This window comes from Phascolarctos cinereus, unplaced genomic scaffold (assembly GCF_003287225.1).
Source record: "Phascolarctos cinereus isolate Bilbo 61053 unplaced genomic scaffold, phaCin_HiC Scaffold_2;HRSCAF=192, whole genome shotgun sequence".
NCBI lineage: Eukaryota > Metazoa > Chordata > Mammalia > Diprotodontia > Phascolarctidae > Phascolarctos > Phascolarctos cinereus.
Genome location: NW_027555625.1, coordinates 392,353,092 through 392,375,492, shown reverse-complemented (window position 1 = coordinate 392,375,492; position 22,401 = coordinate 392,353,092). Strand labels below are relative to the sequence as shown.

Below are 22,401 nucleotides of genomic sequence, written 5' to 3'. Positions count from 1 at the left end.
CTATTCTAGTTCCATTATTAGGCTGCTGTGTGACTTTGAATATGTTACTTGACCTCTCTGGGCCTTGGGTTTCTCATCAATAACATGAAAGTATTAGATTAGACTTTAATGTTCCTTCTTTATCTACCATTCTATGGTTCTGTAAGTGGTTTATTCAGGAGTGGGAAAGGAAGTTTTCAAAATTTTTCTAGCATTTTTCCTTTGAGTATCTGAGAAGCCTAGAGAGAAAGCACTCTGATGAAAGAAATTCTTACCCCACGCTTCAGTAACACAGTGCACCCCCCCTAACCCCCCACGAACAAAACAAGGTTGTACTATTTGGTGAACTGAGTGGTAAGGCTGCCTTTGGGCAATCCTAGCTTGTGGTTTGAAAATTATGTGGCTTTTTCCTCAACTATTTACAGAATGAAATTGTAATTTGCCATACCAGCAGTGGGGAGGCAGATTCTGGACCCATCTCTTTGGCTAAGAATCACAAAACCAGAGTGTGCATAGAAATCTCTTATTTTTCAAGAAAATGGAAAACCATTTAAATGTTAAATTTGAGGTTATCCTCATATGGATCTGAGATCCACTTGGATCAACCTAGAAATGCTAGGCTAGAAATACTAAAGAGTACAGGGATAAAATATTATCACGTGGCATTGAGGTCAACTTGTTCCAAACTCCATAATAGCTCACATTTTGATGACACTTTGAGCTGTCTAAAGCGCTCTCCATGCATTATCTCCTTTGGGTCTTATAAGAACCCTGTGAGGTAGGTACATCTATTACCCACATTTCACAGATGAGAGAATGGAGTTTCGGAGAAGTTAGTGACTTTCCCAAGATTACACAGTTGATAAGTTTCAGAGGCTGGATTTGAACCTGGGTGCCCATAATTCAAGATTCAGTGCTGTCACAGTGGAAATGGGAAGCAGTTGGTATTTTTCCCCCACTAATTTTCCATTTTATAATTAGATAACAAGCACTGAGGAGAAATGGATATGCTTATTTGGAGACAGTTGCATGCATTATTTTCTTTAATCAGCTCTTGGCACAGTAACTGGCATATAGTAGGCACTTAATAAATGTTTATTGAATTGAATTGAATTGAATAGTGTGGTGCAGATGGTCAATCAGGCTGTGGAATGACTTTCATTAGGGTAGTAAAAAGGAGATGCTCCTAACTCTACCCTAGAAATTTTAACCTGGTTTCAGGGAATCATGGAATTTGGGACAGAGACTGTAGATCACATGTTTAGAGCTCTAAGGCACCTTGAAGGTAGTCTGATCTGATCTACTTATTTGACAGAAGAGGAAACCGAAGCCCAAACTTCACGCTACTACTGCTACTAAGCTTTTGAGTTGTTTCTTGTTTACTGTTTAAAAGTGTAAAGAGCCTGTGTCTGAGAACCAGAAAGTGAGGGTACTGGTCACTTAGACTTTTTTGGGGGCTCAGTTTCTTCTGCTGTCATATGGTAATAAAATATGTCCTTATCTACTTTATGGGGTAGTTCTGAATGTCATTTGAGTTACTGGATGTGATATCTCGTTGAAAAGCTAAAAGAAAGCAATAACAAAGGAAAAAAATGACTATAACGGTTTTTAGAATAGTTTCTGTTCTGGAGTTTTTCTAGGAGATGACTTTGTATGGTAAAGGATTTGGAAATGAGTCTCCAGGTGGTATATGGCTGAAAGAATCAGACAGGCATTGTTCTAGTACTGTTTTGCCTATTACTCATGCTTGGGGGCAGCTGTTTTATAATGAGTCCAGTGAAGCAAAAATGAGAACTAATTACAACCATAGATTGGTCAAGCTGGAAAGGATCATAGACATCGTTTAGTTCAACTCTTGCATTTTATAAGTGAGGAAATCAAGGCCCAGATAAAGGAAGTGATTGATCCAAGGTCACCTGAGGAATTCATAGCAGAGCCAGCTAGGGGGTGCAGTGGTTAGAGCACTGGGTCTGGAGTCAGGAAGACTTGAGTTCTAATGTGGCCTCAGATGCTTTCTGTGTCACCCTGGACAAATCACTTAAGTTCTGTCTACCTCAGTTTCCTCATGTGTAAAATGGGGATATAATAGTACCTACCACCCAAGGCTGTTGTGAGGAACAAATGGGATAATAGTTGTCAAGTGTTTAGCACAAAGTCTGGCATGCAGCAAGTGCTATGTAAACGTTAGCTGTTTTTGGCCAGGACTGAGGCCTTGTTCTCCTGTTCCCAACTTTGTACTCATTCCATTCCACTGCTTTGAGAAATCCTTATTGAGGACTGGTGGTGTACTGGGGACAGAGAATCTTTGAAAACCAAGGCCTCAGGTCTCAATGAATTTTGGAAGTTGTAGACTTTGTAGAAAGTGTGAAAAGATTTGCAAAGTAGTTCATTGTGTTGGGGGAGACACCTTCTCAGATGTGTGCCTTCTTTGGTTGTAATTGGTTGTAACTGGTTGTAAAATGTTAACAGAGGTTATAGTTTTGGGCTGAATTAAGATGCCTGAAAAATACAGCTGTGAACAGGTGGGAAAGCAGAGGTTTCTCCCATATCTACGTTTGCTTTTTAGCGATTACCTCATGATAGCAAAATACCAGCATCAACTTTCATTTTTTCTTGAAAAAGCTGCCAAAAGTGTGAGAGAAATTTGAATATGGTTGTATTTGGCTTTCAGTAATTACTTCCTCTGAACCTAACGTGATGTATAATAAATACATATAAATATTATATCAAATTACAAAATAATTACTAATATTTGTATAATGTCATAGTTTACAAAGTAGTTTTATATAGACTGCCTCATTTGGGGCTTACAAAACTCTTTTGAGATGGTTAGAACAAGATGATTATTCCCATTTTACAGAGGGTGAAACCAAGGCTCAGAGAGAAGTGAAGTGACTTAGGAACATGGGAATAGAGTTGGAAGTGATCTTAAAGAACATCTTTCCCAAACTAAGACCTAGAGAGGGAAAGAGGCTGGCCTAAGGTCAGAGAGCTGGAAAATAACAATATTAACGTTTGAAACTCCGTCCTTGGACCAATTCCAGGTTGCTTTCTGTTGATCTATTTTGCCTCTGCTAGAGGAAACAGCCCCTTGCAGTGGGGCTCTCAGCAGTTCCAACAAAGGTTCTTTAACATGTTTAGACGCCAGCATGAATACAGCCACCTACAGTCTGGGAATCAGCAAGGGGGCTGATCCTTAATTGTCTACATTGATGAGTTCCAGTAACTTTAGGACGTCTTGGCCCATCGTGTCTGACTCTGATGGTCATAGCAGGTAACGCCTCAGCCAGCTACTTCTAAGCACCAGCTAGTTAACAGACCCTGGGATATTTCCCATAAGAGATTTGATTGTGTAAGGCCAATATCAATCAATCAACCAATTAACAAGAATTCATTAAACAGCTATTACATGCCAAGCACTGGGCAAGGTGCTGAGGATATATTGTCAAAAGCAAAAATAATCCTTGACCGTTAAAAGCTTACTGTATGAAATCAACCTAAGATGATTTTATAGGGGGTGGAGTCAAAGAAGCCCAGGATTTGAATCTTCCCTCAGATCCATGTTAATTATAAGCATGTAACTTAATCTCTTTGAGCCTCAGTTTCCACAGCTTTTGTAAAATGTTAAAAAAAAATCAATTAAAACTTTATTTTATAAAAAAAATACTAACACCTATTTAACATACTATTGTGAGGATCAAATAAATAATGCTTGTAAAGCATTGAGCAAATCTTTTAAAAGTGCTACATAAATGTGAGCTATTACTGTTCTGCAAGGGCAGCGTGCTTTACCGGAAAGAACACAGAAAGTCTGAAGTCTAGTGCTGGTTCTACCACCAAAAATCTTTGTTACCTTGGGTAGATCACTTCTCTGTGAATCTGCTTTCTCCTCTCAAAAATTAAGGAATTAACCTACAAAATCTCCAGATTTCCCTTTGGCTCTGTAATTCTGTTTTTGGTGGTTTGGCTAAGGTCCAGGGTTACTGTTTTGAGAAGAAAAGAAACCTCTTTGCAATGCTATAATTTCTGTGGAGATTTGGTGTAATTGGTGAGTGACTGAAGTGCCCTGTAAAATCTAAAAGTGTGTGTCATTCATTGTTCAGTATGCAAGGCAGCTTCTGCCTCAGCTTTTCCTTATTAGTTTCTTATGATATCTTTAGACACAACTCTCAGTAAAATCAGGTCAGAATATATTTTGCATTCCCTTTAAAAATGATACATTCCTACTTATATTTTTATGGACTCAGCACACAGACTTATTGGATAGTCTGTAATATAAACCAGAATAATTTGGGGCTCATATGATTAGCATTAGTCTTCAGTAGATATGGCATTCTCTGGCCATTTTTATTTGGAGGCTAGTCCAGACCTTTAAATCCAAATTAAGGAGTCACTTGTTTTATTTGGCTTCTGCCTGTGTTGGCATGTTAAGATTCACTGAGATTTCAGTGAAAGTCATTGCTCAAATTAAATTCATTATCAGTAATGATGTGTGTGGCCAGACAATGACAGTGAGAATGTCAAAATGCAATGTGGTGAACTCAGTGGGTGTGGTTAAAAAAAAAAGTTATTGGACCAGTAAAATTAGTTTAAAGGAGGATAAGCTTCAGTCTCTTAAAGATCCAGACACAATTTATTGCTTATGGCCTGCTGCATATCTTTATTTCAGTGTTCAAATGCTAGGACCTTCACACTTTATCACAGAAAAATAAGATATCTCTTCCCAAGACAAAGTTCAAACAATGAGTTTTCTGTGACTGGATTATCTGCAGTGACTAGGGGCCTCTTTATTTCTGCTTCCCAGCTCACTCTCAGTTTGCTCATAGCAGAGGAAGGCTAAACCAAGTTCAGAGACAGTCAGAATATAATATATAAACTATTATATACAGAAATAAGAATATCTATTTTGGTGTGGTTATATCTGAGTGGGTCTCTGAACTCTAAATTCAAATACTGAACGATTTAAAATGATCTATTGTTTTAGGTAGTGTAGGCTTCTCTCCATTAACATGGATAAGTGAGAGTTGACTAAGGTTGATCAAGAGAATGGCTAGTGCATGAATTTCCTCTGGTCTTTTTAGTTTTCTATTCAGACCATTTAGGAGATCCTTATATTGAGGGTTGAGTTAACTAAATGTAGTATGTCAGAGAGGTGGGGCATCTTGTTGATTGGTGTTTTCCAACTCAGACTAATAGGTGTGTTATTGTTGGCATGGTCTCCATTTTGCAAGATATAACTGTTAGAATGGACTTTTCCTTCATCAAGAGGGAAAGTTCCTATTTCCAGAATAAGTAGCGCCCCCCTTTTCTTCTTGCAGATTACAAGCACTTGACATTTAGCTGTTTTGTAAGTCTTAGGTAAACTAGTGGTTACAGGGAAAGTCAGTCTATTTGTGTTTCCCTAGAACAGATTTGACATCTGTAGGACTCTTGACATTGCCCTTCCTGCCCATTGGAACGTTGTCCTACAAATATCAGAGTTTTAGAGTTGGAATTGATCTCAATCTTCATCTAGTCTAATCTACACATGAAGGAATCCCCACTCCAACCAACAAAGGGCTTAGGATTTGATTTTCTCCCAAGTGTGGGCCATCCCTCTACACAGGATGGACTTCAAATTCCCTTTGAGCCAAGAGTAAGACTGCCCATCCACACTTTCCTGGGCAGGCCTTTGCCCTGAACTCCTAACCCTATTCCACTTTTTATTGATCATTTTCTCCATTTGAGTGTAAGCCTTTTATACTTGAATTCTCCCCCATAGTGATTCCATTTCATCTTCTATTTCCCCTGCTGCCCATGTATGCAGTTAAAACCTGTTTGGCTATCTTTGAGTTATAGGAAATGGGGATACTACTTTCCCAGTTTTATCCAGAGGTATGTTCTGTATTGATTTAGCTTAAGTGTCCCTCTAAAGACCCTGCCCTGCTTCCACGGCATGTCTTAAGGAGTAGGCGTGATCCAATAAGTGAGGAGAAAATAGACAAAGTTTGAGCTTAAGACAGAAGATTTTGTACAAAGTTGCTGGAATAATTTGTTGTTGTTCAGTTCAGTCACGTCCGACTCTTCATACACCCATGGATCATAGTGCCCATGGGGTCTTCTTGGCAAAAAGACTGGAGTGGTTGGCCATATTCTCTTCAAGGGAATTAAGGTAAACAGAGGTCAAGTGACTTGCCCAGGATCATACAGCTAATAAGTGTCCAAAGCCAGGTTTGCACTCTGATGTTCCTGACTCCAAGCCCAGCGTCTATCCACTGAGCCATCTAGCTTCCTCCTAGAATGATTTATAGCATTTTAAAGTAAATTCGTTATAGCACTGTCGGTTCTATTAGTCAGCTAACAGTTAGTTGTTGCTTTCCTCTCTCTAGTTTAAACATTTTAAAGAGACCCATGAATTTAATTAAAGTTCAAGTTGAAGATCAAACTCCATAAAAAATTAAAGATGAGAAATGAAGTATTTTAAAGGAAGAATCATTACCTCATTCACTCAGTTGATTTTATTTTTTAAGCACCAGAGATTTACTGATGGCCAAGGTGTTCTTCCCTTAATTGTTGTGAAATTACTGTGGCAACAAATTCTGGATCACAAGTAACAAAGATGCATCAGTTTAAAAAATATTTATGGAACAACTACTATGTATTAGGCACTGACTGGGCATGGTGATTAGTCACGTGGCATACTGGAGAGCAAACTGGACTTGGAGTCTGGAATAACCACCACAACAGCAGTAAGTAGCTAGCGTTTCTATAGTGCTATAAGGCTTGCCAAGTAATGGCCTTACAAATCTTATCTCATTTGATCCTCACAACAAGCTTGGGAGGCAGTTGCTATTATTGTTCCCATTTCATAGATGAGGGAAGTGAGGCAGAGAGAGATTAAGTGACTTGCTCAGAGTCACACAGGTAATAATAAGTGTCTCAGGCCACACTTGAGAGATCTTCTTGACTATTCACTGTGCCATCTAGATACCTCTGGAATTTTTGTTGTTCAGTTGTTTTTCAGTCATGTTTGACTCTTCATGACCCCATTTAGGGTTTTCTTGGCAAAGATTCTAGAGTGGTTTGCCATTTCCTTCTTCAGCTCATTTTATAGATGAGGAAACTGAGGCCAATGGGGTTAAGTGACTTGCCCAGGGTCACACAGCTGGGAAGTGTATAAGGCCAGCTTTGAACTCAGGAAGAAGCTTCTTCCTGACTCCAGGCCCAGCACTCTATCCACTACGCCACCGAGCTGCCCTCTTCTGGAATATCTAGGTTCAAATCCTGAATCAGAAACATTATTGTGTGTCTTTATGTAAGTCACTTAGTCTCTATAAGCCTTAGTCGTTATGAAGCTTAAATGAGATCATGCATGAATATACTTTTCAAATGTTAAAGAATATACAGTATATATATATATATATATACATATATATATATACATATATACACATATATAAATGTGAGCTACTGTTATTATTATTGTTATTATTATTATGAGTTGATTTTAATTTTGTCTCTATAAAATGGGGGTGATAATTTTTTGTGGGTAAGAATAGGAATTAATGGTTAAAAGAATGAAGTCAAAAGGGATCTTAAGTTAGCCTAGCTCCCTGCCTCCAGACAGGTGAGTGAATAAACCAACCATCTAGTCTGTGTTTGAAAATCTCTTGAAAATCAAAAGGGAGATTTCACCACTTCCCGAGGCTTGCTTATCTTAGTATCATATAAATCTCCAGGTAAAGAAGTATTTCCTTAAAATTGGCCAGGATCCTTCCTAGTTTTAATTTAAGCTTTTTCCTTTTCTTGACTCTTTTGGCCTCCCTGTTGCTCCCTTCTCCTTTTTTCTTTCATTATTGATAGAAGGGCTTGAACACAAAGTATTCTTTGGACGAAAAAAAAGAGAACTAACTAATGCTATAATTTTAAATGTCAATGTGTATCATGGATCATTTTAAAAGAAGAGTAGAAGGAAAAGGAATGGGTTGAGGAGTCAGGCAAACAATTTCCCTTTGGTGCATTCTAACGGTAACGATGACTTCATCTAAAGCTATTTGGATGCTCCATTTTCCCATCTTTAAAATGGGAATAATGGGGGCTTCTTTCCATTATCTCAAAGGAAAAGCCTTCTGGGGTTTTAGAAAGGTGATAATATGAATTGAAGATACTTTGTTATCATATGAGATTATCTATTTTTAAATCGTCACTGTATGGTCATTGACCACGTATATTGTGTTGTTGGGAGAAAACCATTTGGTAATATGGCAGACAAATATGAGAAGCAACCTGCATATGGACATCTGTTGATGGTATAATAGGTGTGTATATATGTTTATATGTATGTATATGTATTTGTATATATACACACCTATTATACCATAAGGGTTCTGCTCTGCTACTTCTAAAGTGCCATATAAATATTTTTTTGTTTTTTTTTTTACTTATAACTGTGGAATATTAAGCTTATACCAGGATATGGAGGAAATATTTTCAGGAAAATCTTTCTGATGTCCTTGAAATAGTATCTTAATTTGAACTTAATATAAGATCAAATCTGCTTTAGTCTTTGGTTGGCTTCTATAGCCTTGGGTTGCTATACTAAGTACGCACTGTGGACATCTGTTAGCAAAAGAGAGTAGACAGCTGTCATCTGATCATGCCTTCATCTGGATCAACCTGAGGCTTCATGGAATTGAACTAGTGACCTAGAAATGAAACTCTTGGTGTCCCTTTCCCAATCCTCATCCCCAAGGTCTCCAAGCACTACCTTCTACGTGATTCTCATCTGATTGTGTTATTTTTGATGGTAGCAATTTAAAGACAGTCCTCATTCCCCAAGGAGCAGTCAAATACTTCAGGTTTTGCTTAGGTTAACTATCTGTCTCATTCTTGATGACTATGACTGAGAGGACCAACTCTGGGGATAGGCTCTGTGGTCTAGGAGGCTTTGATGTGAAAAAATTAATGAGTGTCACTGAGCTAATATAAAAGAATCTGACAAAAAGGTGGTGGCCATTTTCTCTCTTCTCATTCTGCTCACCCCTGGTTCAAACTTGTTAGGGGCATCCGTTGGGTAACAAGAAGCAGAAGTAGGAATTAACAAAGCTATGTGACTCTGATTTTCCTTTGTATTGCTTCTAAGGAACCACTCAACTGATTCTCTTCCTATTAGGAAGTGGTCAGTTCTCACTTTTTTTTTTCTTGACTCTATATTTCCTGACTTTGGGATGTGACTTTTGCTGTGAGAAAACCTATTTATAATGGTCCCCTTTCTTCCTGTGTTGTTATCACAGCATCCTTTTTTCTCCCTTTCTTTCCACTCCACAAATTTCTCCTGCTCATCTATGCTCAAAGGGAGTAGGTACTTTTCAACTCAGTTATGGATCTCTCTTTGGACTGAATACTTTCCTAAAATGATCAAGATGTTAGAGAGTGATAAGTAATATGTTCCATGTTCTTCAACTTTTCTGATAATATTTATCTTTCTATCTAGGTTATATTTCTATTTTGACCTTATCTTAGTAAATGGTAGGAGATATTGGTCTATGTTCAATTTCTGCCATTCTGACTCCCAGTTTTCCCAACAATTTTGACCAAATAATGGATTCTTATCATTCGTTCTAGTTACTGATCAATTATAGGGGTTCTCACAAAGCCACACTTCTCATAATCTCAATTATCCCCTCTCCTTGGACTTCTAAGTCAGAAGATGCAGGTTAAAATCTTTGCTCTGTCAGCTAACTCTGTCATCTAACCTTCACTGAAGCACTTCAAGCCTCTGGGCCCCTATTTCCTCGCAATGTAAATGGTAAGGGTTGAATCAGATGACCCGTCAGGTACCTTATATCTCTTCTTATTTTAGGCTTTTAAGTTGTTTTTACCTGAGTGTGATCTCCTCCAGGTCATGACGTGGTCCTCAATCTTCCACCTCACAAAGGAGACCTGTAGAAGTTGTACTTGGTGCAACGAGTCTCTAGAACTTTTAGTCCTTGGAAGACGCGGAGGTCAGGGAGGGAGTTAGCTTCCTTCGTCCCTACACAGTTTCAGTTTGTCCTCCAAGTCTTCCTTCATTCAGTACATCTCCACAGGTCTCCCCTGATCTTGGCAGCCATACAGGTGTCATATTTTCACATGGATGAACTGTTCTCAAACAATTTCTCCAATGTATTGGGAACAAACAAGCTTTTCTTTGACGTTAGGAATGCTGGATCTTCTCATTCCAGGTAGCTTTTTTTTTTCCTACTTCTTCAAGAGCCATATTTATTGTAGCAATGGGCAGGCAAATCCTGCTTACCCATTCATGTAAGAGTTTATTAAACTCAGCTCCTTGCAGCTCAGCATCTCAGGGTAATAATAATAATAATTCACGTTTATATGGTGCTTTAAGGTTTGCAATGCACTCTCCCTTTGATAAACCTGTGAGGTGGGTTGTAGAGGTATTATTATCCACATTTTCTAGGTGAAGAATTTGAGACTCAGAGAGGTAAGGTCACTTGTGTATAGTCACACAGCTTGTGAATATTGAAGCTAGGAGTCAGATTTGTCTCCCAGCTTGAAAGCTGGGGGTCCTTTCTCCATCTCATATTGTCTGCTTATAAGGATAGAATACAGGAGGTAGAAGCCCCTGCTATTCTTTTCCCTCTGTTGTTGGAAGCAGGAGCCAAAGCTAATGCCCCTCATTGAAACAAACAACTTCACCACTGAGGTCTGTGAATCGTAAGTCATTTCCCTATGTCACCCTCTAGCTCACTGCGTATGGTGCCAGCCCAAATACTGTACAAAAGGAACCCTATGGCTGTCTTGACACAGCTGTTCCCTGCTCAGGGGCCAGAGTGAGGCTCCGTGCTCTGAATATCTTTTGGCAGGATCATCTGCCATGTAAACCATCTGCGGGCATAAGTTAGAAGAGCTTGTAGAAAGTCTCAAGACTGCAGATAGGATTTTTATGTCTTGGGTTAGGTCTGCCTTGTTCCTTTCCTTTTTAACTCTGGACATTATAAGAGCAGATGAAAACAGCCAAACGTGATTTTTCAGGATTAGGGTATAGGGAGGGGAGAATTCAACTTGCTTGCCTCTGATCTATAAGAATACTTTGCATAATAATTAATGATGTACAATCTGTTACCTAATGGACTGTTTTACTGAATTTGCCCTTCACTTTTGAATAGCTCAAGTTTTTTAAAAAAATGATTTAAATATCTGTGTTTTCTGGTCGTATGTTTCAGGACTTTGGTGATAATTGCCTGAGTTATTGTTGGTTTTCTTAACTGTTTTTGGTCATCATCTCAACTTATGGATTACTTGTTAGGTATATGGCATTGTGCTATGAGACATTTTGAAGCCATATACAGAGATACCCATAGCCCCTCAGAGGAATGTTATATATCTGAGGTGTTGACATAGCACAACATTTTAAAGCTGGAAGAGATCTTAGTGGTCATCTGGTCCTACACTGTTATTTTGCACTTAGGCTAGAGGTCAAATGAGTTGCCCAAGGTCACACATTAGCAATCCAGGACTAAAATCCAGATCTTCTGAGCTCTAGTCCAATATTTTTTTCTCTACCTCTAGCTCTCTGAGAGTGAACAACCTTATGGGGATGAAATAGGTACAAAACTATGTGTTCCCCCATTCCTACCATGTGATGACTCTATATCGTGGCAATATAGACAGCCAATAAGCATGTTTAAATGTTTATTATTAAATCTACCATAAGCTAATATAGAGGCATAGGACCTCAAATCTGGAAGGGACCTCAGAGGTCAACTAATCTGGTGTATATCTGAACAGAAGTAGGTTCCACATGATTCCTAATACCACTTGAAAACCTCTAGTGACAGGAGGCTAACTACTTCCCAAGCCAACCCATTCTACTCAACTCTACTTTTTAGGAAATTTTTTTCTTATATTGAGTTGAAGTCTAATTCTTTGTAAATTTTATCTATTGCTCCTAATTCTGGCCTCTGGAGTCATATGAAATGAGCCAAACCCATCTTCTACATGACATGCCTTCACATATTTGAAGTTGGCTATCAGGCCCCACCGGGCAGCTGGGTGGTACAGTTGATAAGACTGTCTCAGTCACTCTACTAGGCTTCAGACACTTACTAGATGTGTTACCCTGAACTAGTCACTTAACCCTATTTTCCTTAGTTTCCTCATCTGTAAAATGAGCTGGAGAAGGAAATGGTGAACCACTCTAGTATTTTTGCTAAGAAAACTCCAATGAGGGTCACGAAGAATTAAACATCACTGAACAACAGCATTATTATCAGGACCCACCTGGATCTTCTCTTCTCTAGATGATACATACCAAGTCCTTTCAAGTAATCTTAAGGCACTGTGTGTGCCTTCACTATCTTTTTTGCCCACCTTTGGACACAGATAAGAGTAGATCCTCCTTGCTTATCTAATCAATTTGAATCCTCAGTGAAACACAGAAATCCCCCATAGTACCTAGGTGCAATGCTCTGGGCATATCAACAGCATTCTATAAATGCTTTTGATTAAGTGTTAGATTGAAGGACTCTTCTTCCAGCATGAGAGACTGCCTCAACTGGATCAAATTAATTGATTATATCCACATACTTGTATTACAACTAATGCTCAATTGTGGGATATGGACTAATATTAGCCCAAGGGGTTGGCTCATGCTTAACATAGACTAAATACCCATTCCAGGTGGTAATGTACCTTTGATTTTGGGGTGTGTGTGTGTGTGTGTGTGTGTGTGTGTGTGTGTGGTGTGACTGTATCTTTCCCAATGGAGAAGGTATAAATTAAACTATTCACACTTAAAGGTCTTTCTTTCTTTCTTTCTTTCTTTCTTTCTTTCTTTCTTTTTTCTTTCTTTCTTTCTTTCTCTCTCTCTCTCTCTCTCTCTCTCTCTCTCTCTCTCTCTCTCCTCTCTCTCTCTCTCTCTCTCTCTCTCTCTCTTTCTTTCCCTGTTTCCTTCTTTCTCTCTTTTTCCCTTGAGTTTATCTTGCATTGAACATTAACCAACCCCTTAGACTAAAGTTGGACATTAGGCTATTGTTGTTTATAACATATATACATGTGTAAAGTTTCCAACCAAAAAAAGGCTAGAGTTAAAAGGAGTTTGGTCCCTGCTGGGTTGTTTCCTGGAGTTTATGGAACTATGCAGGACTCCACAGGGTAAATAGCAGCTTTGTCCCCGCCCCTGGGTCAGGCTCTCACAGTTGGAGTGAGGCTATGTTACGGTTCTGCTGACAACACTTTATAAAACACACACACACACACACACACACACACACACACACACACAATGTCGTAATTCATTAGAGAAATGAAAACTTTTGAGCTACAATAACTAGGACTTCATTAAAAAGACTTCTTCATGTTTGGGACCTTTTCAATTGATCAGCAGATGAACATATGTCCCAGTGTTTACAGACGTCTTGCAACCTTAGCCTGACAAATCTTTGCTACATTTGCATGCCAGAGAAGAGTCCTTCTCTCCAATGGCGATTATTTTTAACTCTTAGATTTACCACCTCTCTGTGGAATATATTCCTTTAGGGAAAGTACAATCCAAAGGGGTCAGCCGCTTGGCTCCTACTAAGGGGAAAACTCTGAAGAATTCCCACATCCCCTTGGGGTAGAGCCTGCTTTTCCCCAAAGAATAGGTCGTTCAAAGTGTCTTTGCCACATAAGGGCTTGTGTGAGGCCCTGGGCACCAGTTGACAGGGATGTCTATCCTCCACAACAGATGGTCAGGCTTTCGATTTCAGCAAGCAATCCATCGGGAGAGGGCCCTGAAGGGGCGGGCTCCACATTCTGCCAGCATTCCACACGGCAGGGGCAGCTTAGGGCAATTGGTATCTAGTGTCCATGCCCTTCATAACTTGCATGCTAAATGATGAGTTGCTGACAGGAGAGCCATCCAGGGACCCATCTCTCAAGTGTAAGATCTACAAGTACCTGCATTCTGTTTTTCTTTGGCAAGAATTAATGCCCTATTACTTGTCTTTCAAAATCCATTTTTGGCACCGGTGCAGACCTCCTCACGGTGGCAAGCAGTTGTCTGCCAGGGTTTGTGCTGACAGCTCCTTCTACCACAATCTGACTCTAACTGTCACAGCCGGGCTTTGGAGGCTTATACAGTGAATAGTGTACACTTGAGATGACCAGGATTTGGAGGGTCCACATGAAGGGAAATGTCAATGATTTCTTCCCACCATTATTTTGATCTTAAACCTTAGATTCCATCCTGCATCTCCCTCTCCCACTCCCCCATTCTCAACTTCTACCAAACATGTATTCTTACCTGTTCTAAGCTTGGAGTTGTGGGCCTTTTCATTTGGAATTGTTCCCTCAGTCAAATAGGTTTCTTTTCACATCTAAATTCATTAATCTAGCTTGGTTCTAATGTGATTTTTTTACAGGTACTGTGAGGTCAGTTTCTGTATTTCAATTTTCCTGGATTATGTACCCAAGTAACCCCAAGTAACCCCCCAACCCCTGCATGAAAGGGGTTTGTTCCAAGCCTGTTAGAACTGTGGCTGAGAGCTGTATGCAGAGGTAAGCCACTGGGTACCTGCTATATACAAAACCAGAGTATAGGGCCCCATGAAGACACTTATTATTTTTATCCATCCCCAAAACCTTTGACTTTACTATCCAGACCTCACCGGAAAGGAACCTGAGGTAATTAGTCTATCACTTATTAATCATCTTCTGCATGTAAGTGCTGCTGAGTCCACCACACATGTGTTTGTGTCTGGGGTTAGTGCCCACAGTCAAATTTCATTTTACACAGTTAGGTTTCAGTGGTGCCCGGCCAGTGGTTTATCTTGGACAAAAGGTTGACAAACCTTGGCTCCTGGGGAGAAAGCCTGGAAACTGAGATGGATTATTATTCAAAGGCCAGTTTTCATGGGTCGACAGTTGAGTGATGCATAATACAGAAGGAAATATTTTAGTCAAATGTTTACTTTTGTGTGCATGAGTGTGCGTGTGTGTTTGTATACTCTCATAGAAGTCAATGTCTTTTTTTAAAGAGGTATCTTTTTATTCCAGTTTTCTTTTAGTGAGCAAATCGGCAGAAAATGGAAAGTTTTTTTTTCTTTTAGGGAAATGATTTCATTGTTAGAAATCACTTTGACCTTCTTCATATCTGTTATACATCATCCTCTAATTTGTTAAGACTGTAGTCCATTGTTATTTCTTTCTTGAGATGATCAATTGATGGGTGTTGTGTTAATTTTTGAATTAAAATTTGGATTGTATGGTACCATGAATCCTCTGGACACATTTGTGTTGAAGTGAGACTTCGACATTGAGATAAACTTGAGGGCAAAATAAAAAAAGAAAACATTTTCACAAAGAGAAAATTCCATAGCTAGTATTTTATGTGTTCTGGTGCTTATGGAAAATACGTTTGAAAGCCTTTTGCTGAATCTCCCTGAAACATCTGTATTTCACAGTACTAGGGGGTAGGAGCATTTGGGACAACTCACAGAAATAGGTATTTTTCCCCCCAAACGTAGAGATTTTGGTTCCCTTGAAAGTGATTAGCTGTGGTTACATCTTATGTTGGTCTTTTCCATAACTGCAGTCTCTCCTGTGCTTACTTAACATCTGAGTCTGTGGCCCAGGCCATGATTCAGCAGAATTAAACCCCTGGGTTTCACTGTGGAGTCGATTCAGGGAGGAAAATGGTCTGAAAGAGGATTCTTCTTTGTTGAAACTTACATAGCTTTTGTCAAGGGCCTATATCCTAAGAAATTACACAGGGAAGATAGGAAAACATAGGTGACCTTGTGTTAAAGCCAGCAGGCCAGTTTCTCCACATGTAAATCCCCATGAGTATTTGTGGGGTTCTGATAATCAGCCTAATTTATTCAGTGTAGTTGTTTGGGTAAATACGCTTACCGAGAATTTATATTCATGGTGTATATTTTGCCAGATATTCATCTTTTGTGAAATTAGAGGGAACTGCCTCATATTACTACAAATATTCTGGTTTAGGGAATCTTGGGAAATTCTTGTACAATGAATATCTGTCTTAAATTACAGCAAAATTTTTACTCCGAGTTTGGGGTTTATTTTTGCATTCTTCTATAAGATCTGCTGGTAGTCCTGGAAATTTTGCTTCCATGAAGATGGTTCAGATTAGATCCAACAAAGAGGTTAAAGCTGCCTACGTGAAATGTTGGCTGTAATAAGTTAGTTTATGTTTATTTCAGGAAATGCTGGAACATGGTATACTCTCCTAAAAATGTCTTGTACCTGTTTTTTTCTTTTGTTGCCAAGGTGTGTGATGCTGACCAAGACATTTGTTTCTCCACAGGTTCTTCTTGAAATTTTTCCTCAAATGTAACCAAAATTGCCTAAAAAATGCAGGAAACCCTCGGGACATGCGGAGATTCCAGGTGAGTGTACCACTTTAAAATGTGACTCACAAGATGATGGTTGACTATGATACTTTAAGGGATTCTTGATCTCATTAATAAAGCATTCCTTCCTACTCTCAATATTGTAGCCCGTTCACACTTTCTCATCCTGTATGACTCCTGTTCATGTCCCTCTATACATTTTCCACAGGAGGACCTTCCTTTATTGGGGGCTTTCATCTCTTCAACTTGCCTGGATGCCATTAGAGCCTGTAGGCTGTCCATCCTTTGCTTACTCTACAAGACCAGGCCAATTATCTGTATAACTGGAAAGCGAGGCACCCTGGTTCTTTGGCAGTGCTCTTTCCACTAATTTTCCTGCACAATTCTATAATTCTCATCATCATAACAATAATAATACCTATATAATATATATATATATAATATATATATATATAATATATATTATATATATATATATATAATATATATATATAATATATATATAATGCTTTAAGGTTAGAAAGCCCTTTACATATGTTAACTCATTTTATTCTCACAATAACCCTGTGAGGTAGATGCTATTATTATTCCCATCTTACAGATAAGGAAACTGAGGCTGAGAAAACTTCAGTGACTTACCTAGGGCAGCATAGCTGAGTATGTATCTAAGGCAAGATTTGAACCCAGATCTTCCTGACTCCAAATCCATTGCTCCATCCATTGTGTCACCTTGCTGCCTCTGTAGGCAGCCTACCCAAGGCCACCATGTGTCTCTCTGTTTCTTTAGATGATGCACCATTTTAATTCTTTAGAGACCATAGCTTGCAGCAGTACAGCACTGTTGGAAGAGTGGGAGATGGGCCTTTGTTTTAGAATAATGCTTGGGTTTATTAAAAGCACTATAAGATTTCCCCAAATGCAATCTTGGTTATGAGTTTCTCCCAGCCCTTCTCAATTCCAGCAAGTTGAAAGTCTTTTCGGGAAGGAGACATCATTTACTAACTTTCTGCTCCCTTGCATAGGTAGTGCTCCAGTAGGCAGGCAACCTGGAGGGAGAATAAATCCTGTCCCCTGGTCCAGTCCTGGAGCATTTTAACTTGAAAGTCATATCTTCAGAACCCTTTGAAATTTCCGAACCATATACTTTTTATGAGCCTTCCTAGATAGGGTAAGGCAATGATGCCAAATCTTTTTTTGGCCATACAGATAAATGGTTTGGTCAGCATACCAAGAAAACCTCTATGGGTTAAATAAAGTTTATGAGCTACTGAAATGGTAGCCTCTTTTCCAGAAACCTATGTCTATTGAAAAGTAGTCTACACTCTAACTCTGTTCCAGCCTAGAAAATATTCTGTCCCAGAACAATGTAAAAATGTATCTCTTGAGGGGCAGGTAGAGATGAGGAAGATAACATTATAAGATGCAGGTTAGACAGCTTCTGAGGTTCTTGCTGACTTAGGGGATAGGATTGGGTAGTAGGTGACTCTAGTCTTTTGGCATTCACTTTCTCTCATTTTACTGCTCACTTTTTCATGATGTTAGGTCAATGTAGATGTCTCAGTTTCTTCATTTGAGTAATGGCTAATAATAATAATATAAGCATTCCATAAAGGTTTAAGAGGTGAAATTGCAACCATATATATGGCATATTTTTAACATCCCCTTCAGCATTAACTGCTTTTTTTTCGTGGTTTTTGCTAATATTAGCTCGGCATTAGTTTTACAATTGTGAATAGAAGCGTGTGATCACTGAGAGGCTCCTGGATAGCCCTGGCAGTATTCATAGCCTGAATTCTAAGGGGACATAAATGATTAGGTAGCTCTGAGCAAGTAGAAAAAAATACGGAAGTAGGAATTAGGAGACTTCTTTTCTAGTCTTGGTTTTATCACTGATATGCTGTCTGACCTTGGGTAAATCACTCAGCTACTCTAGGGTACAGTTTCTTCATCTGCAGAATGATGGAGCTGGGCTAGATGTCATCAGATGTCCCATCAGACTCAGGAATTATATGAGTATCTGATTCTCAAGCCCTGTAGAGAAGACTGGAGATGTGTCCCCTACTAATCCCCTAGGATGACATCTTGCTAATAGCTTTTGAAATCTCAAAAGAATGAGAAGAAGTAGAAAGTCAGATAGCATCTCTCTAAGTATTTGGTCCCGACCGTGAAGTTCCCTTGGCTGTTCAGGCTTTTCTCTTAAGACTTAACAGAAAGTATCAATCAAGGTAAAGGTTTTTGGAAGAAGAGCCCCCTTGTGGACCATGCCAAAAAAATGGTACAGCAGAAACTTCCTCTCCTGTAAGATTTTCTTTTTTAAGATTAGAGGCTTCTGCTTAGCATTAGGCCTAGTTTTTACTCAGTTTGATAAAGCAGCTCAAGGAACTGTTTTCCCTTCTATCACTTGTAAAATACAATTGCCCAATATTTTGCTAAAGAAACAAAATTGAGTTTTCATATAAAACTTCTTGCTAGCTCAGTAAGCCCTTTGGATAGATTCCACATCTCACTTGAATATGCTTGGGCTGGTTATAATAATAACTATAGTCATGATGATGGTAGCTAACAGGATGCTTTAGAAGATGCAGTTCAACAAACAGGGTTTTTTTTTTTAAATGCCTACTTTGTGCCAGGAGCCCACAGTCTAGTACGGCAATTGCACAGGCACATATGTGACTATTGCTCATGGTTCAAGCCTAAATCATTTACATACAAATCATTTATGAATTAAATAACTATAATAATATAAATTAAGAAGTAGATTTGGAATACCTGGATTAATGTTGCGGTACTTGTTAGGATCTTAAATTTGTGAATGCTTTTGAGTGACATTGGGAGACTGTGTATCTATAAACTACTTTCAACAGTTACCTTGCCTTCTGAAAACTGAAAGCAGGGATGGTCAGCTGTTCAAAGACTAGAGAACCTCAGTGCATAGGAAAGCATTTCCCACCCAAGCTGGAAACCTATCTTCTTCTTCTTCTCCTTCTTCTTCTTCTTCTTCTTCTTCTTCTTCTTCTTCTTCTTCTTCTTCTTCTTCTTCTTCTTCTTCTTCTTCTTCTTCGGTTAGGCAATGGAGTTAAGTGACTTGCCCAGGGTCACATAGCTAGTAACTGTCAAGTGTCAGGTTAGATTTGAACTCAGGTCCTCCTCAATCTAGGGCTGGTGCTGTATCCATTGCACCACCTAGCTGCCCCACTAGAAACCTATCTTAAGATTGCATGTCCACGATTATTTAGAATGTCTGGATAGCTTTGCAACTGTGGAATACTTAGTAGTCATGAATTTTTTCCCCCTAAAAGGGTACTTCTGATAAGCTAAGAAAGATGTCAGTACTGGAATTTCCTGTCAATTTGGAAAGGCTTCCAAGTCAGGGGACTATTGTCTTTCTATTACCCAAGGACTACCCTAGCTGGGTTCCAAAAGTTTGCCCAATAGGTGAATTTCTTTTGGCTACTGCAACCCAGTGAAAGGTGGATGAACTGGGAGTGAAGAAAACAGGGTTTGGATTTCAGGTCTTCTGTTTAATAGTTGTATGGCCTTGGGCAAATCACTTAAGTTCCCTGAGGTTCAGAGAACTTAAGTGTTAAATATAGATAATTAACCCTACCCTGCCTACCTCCTATTTAATATCAAATAAGCTAGTAGATATGAAAATGTTTTAGATTATAAAGTGCTATATAAACAGAAGACCTAATTATATTATTATTGTATCAGCATCCTTTATAACAAGAATTCTTGATCTTTTTTTGTGTCATGGATTCTTTTGGCAGTCTGATGATAATGTTAACAGTAATAATAATAATAATAATAATAATAATAATAATAATAATAATAATAATTATGATGTTGATGACAGCTAGCATTAATGTAGTACCTACCATGTGCCAGGCACTGTGCTAAGTGCTTTATAAATATTATCTTGCTGATCCTCATGACAGCCTTGGGAGGTAGGTGTTTTATTATCCCCATTTTACAGTTGAGGAAACTGAGACAAACAGAGGTTAAGTGACTTGCTCAAGTAAGTGTCTGAGGTTGGATATGAACTCAGGTCCTCCTGACTCCAGGCTAAGCACTCTATCTACTGTATTACTTAACCTACCCTTTCTCAGAAAAATATTTTTTAAATGCATAAGATGAAGTACATTGGATTACAAAGAAAACCAATCATACTGAAATGCAGTTATGAAAATATTTTTTTAAGTTCGAGTTAAGTTTAAGCCCAAATTAAAAGCCCTTATTTTATATATTTAGCATATTAATTATCATTCTTACATATAATTTCTGTTGTTTTTATCATTATTTCATTCAATTCCTTTACTCATAAGACCATTGGCTCATAGATTATGGTTCGTATATTCCAAGCTGGAAGGGACCTTAGAGTCAACAGAGTCCAATCTCACCAGTGGAGAAACTGAGGTCCAGAGAATTTAAATTACTCCTCCAGGGTCACCTAGGTGATAAAAGTGGCAGAGGTGTGATGCAAATCTTCTTCCTCTGACTCTGCACCCACTGTTCTTTCTTTTCTGCCATTTACATTTCCCAATTTTGCTCATTTTGCTTCTCTTTGCTCTGGCATAGTATTTAACCTTTATCCAATTCATATTGATTATTACCATTTTTTGACTAGAGCTCTTTGGCCTTCTTGAAAAATTTATTTCCCCTGTCTATAGCTTAGCCCAGATTTTGGATAAAGGTCCCTGCCATGTGAGCAAAATGAGAACCAGGTAGATAATGAATAGAAGTGCATGCATTTTTATATGTTCAGTCTATGATTAAGTTAGCTCCATTTTATTGATTGGGTGACTCAGGCCCTAGGACATTCAGAAGCTTCCTTAACATCATGTAGGCATTACTGGCATATCTGGGGCTCCTGTCTTTTCTCTTGACCCCAGAACAAGAATGACTTCTCATAAATATGTGTTAGAATCTACCAAGAAGCCAGAAAGAGATTTTAACATATCCCTACTTCCATCAGGATTAGCTGATTACATTTTTCTCTTTGTACTGTAAATGGCGAGCTGGAATCAGCTGACTGCTGTTGACTGGTCTTGCCTTGAGAAAACCCCAGTCTTCTCTTTACATACTGATGAGAGTTTTATAAGTTATACAGAAAAACCTAAGTCCAGGGACATCTGATTGAAAACATGTTCTTCTGTCTATTAAGCATGTTCTCTCCAACTGGAGAACTAGCCCGTCATTGACGCTATCCGTCCCTCACTGCCCATTTTATATGCTCACTAGTCCAGACTGATTTTCATATGGTAATGTTCATAGCATGTCTCCTCAGAACAGCAATCAGGAGCTTATGTAGGTGACTGGGGAAGACATGAGGAAGGTTGTTGATCTCTTGACTCGTAAAGACATTCTGTCAAACAAGCGTAGCTTCACAGCAGTTGAGATTCTAGTGTGTAAACAGAGACTGCTTAATTACACAGGTCATGTCAATTAGTGTGACCTTAGCATTTTCAAGAAATTAATCACTTTCAACAGAGCCATGCACTGTTCATACTTTAATGCAGTATGGAATTCAAGCTTGTAGAAAATCCATTAGAATCAGTACTTAAAAAAAAATTCCAATGGATGTTTTCTTTTGAACTCTCTAGTCTGTGGTTAGGGTAGAAAACTTACTGAAAGCTTTGGAGCTCCTGAGATACAGGTTTCATTCAGTGCTCCTGGAGGATGGGGGTAGAGAAAGATAGTGAGAAGCAGGGTAGGGTTCATTAGAGGGCAAGCAACCTGGTGCCAAGTCAAAAGTCATTTTTGACTCTAATGAGCAGCTCTCTTCACTTTGACACTAAAAAGGCTTTGTCAAAAGACTTTATTAAAATCAGGCCAAGGGGCTGGTCCTAAACTGACAAGAGCCAGACAATTAAGAGTTAAAATTTAAATCCTTATCAAGAGCCTTCCTTCTGGGGTCTAAAGATTCCTGGGGCAAAGGTGGTAGATGAAGGAAACAAGATGGCATGTCCATCCTTCATGCTAGATGCTGTCTTTATTTAGGGAACGTAGAGCAAAATAGTCATTCTCAAAATTTTCTCAAGCTCAGGAAGATTATGTCCTAGAACTGTGATTTCATTGGTGCTGA

General features: G+C 38.8%; 1 protein-coding gene across 6 annotated transcripts in view; it reads left to right on the top strand.

Annotated features, from left to right (window-relative positions):
- EBF1 (EBF transcription factor 1) overlaps nt 1–22,401 on the top strand; it is a 456,997-nt gene that overhangs the window by 273,516 nt on the left and 161,080 nt on the right. For all 6 annotated transcript variants that reach the window (XM_020992366.2, XM_020992365.2, XM_020992364.2 and 3 more), the window contains exon 7: nt 16,271–16,352. In XM_020992366.2, coding sequence (XP_020848025.1) covers nt 16,271–16,352 — 82 coding nt within the window. The remainder of the gene's footprint in view (nt 1–16,270; nt 16,353–22,401) is intronic.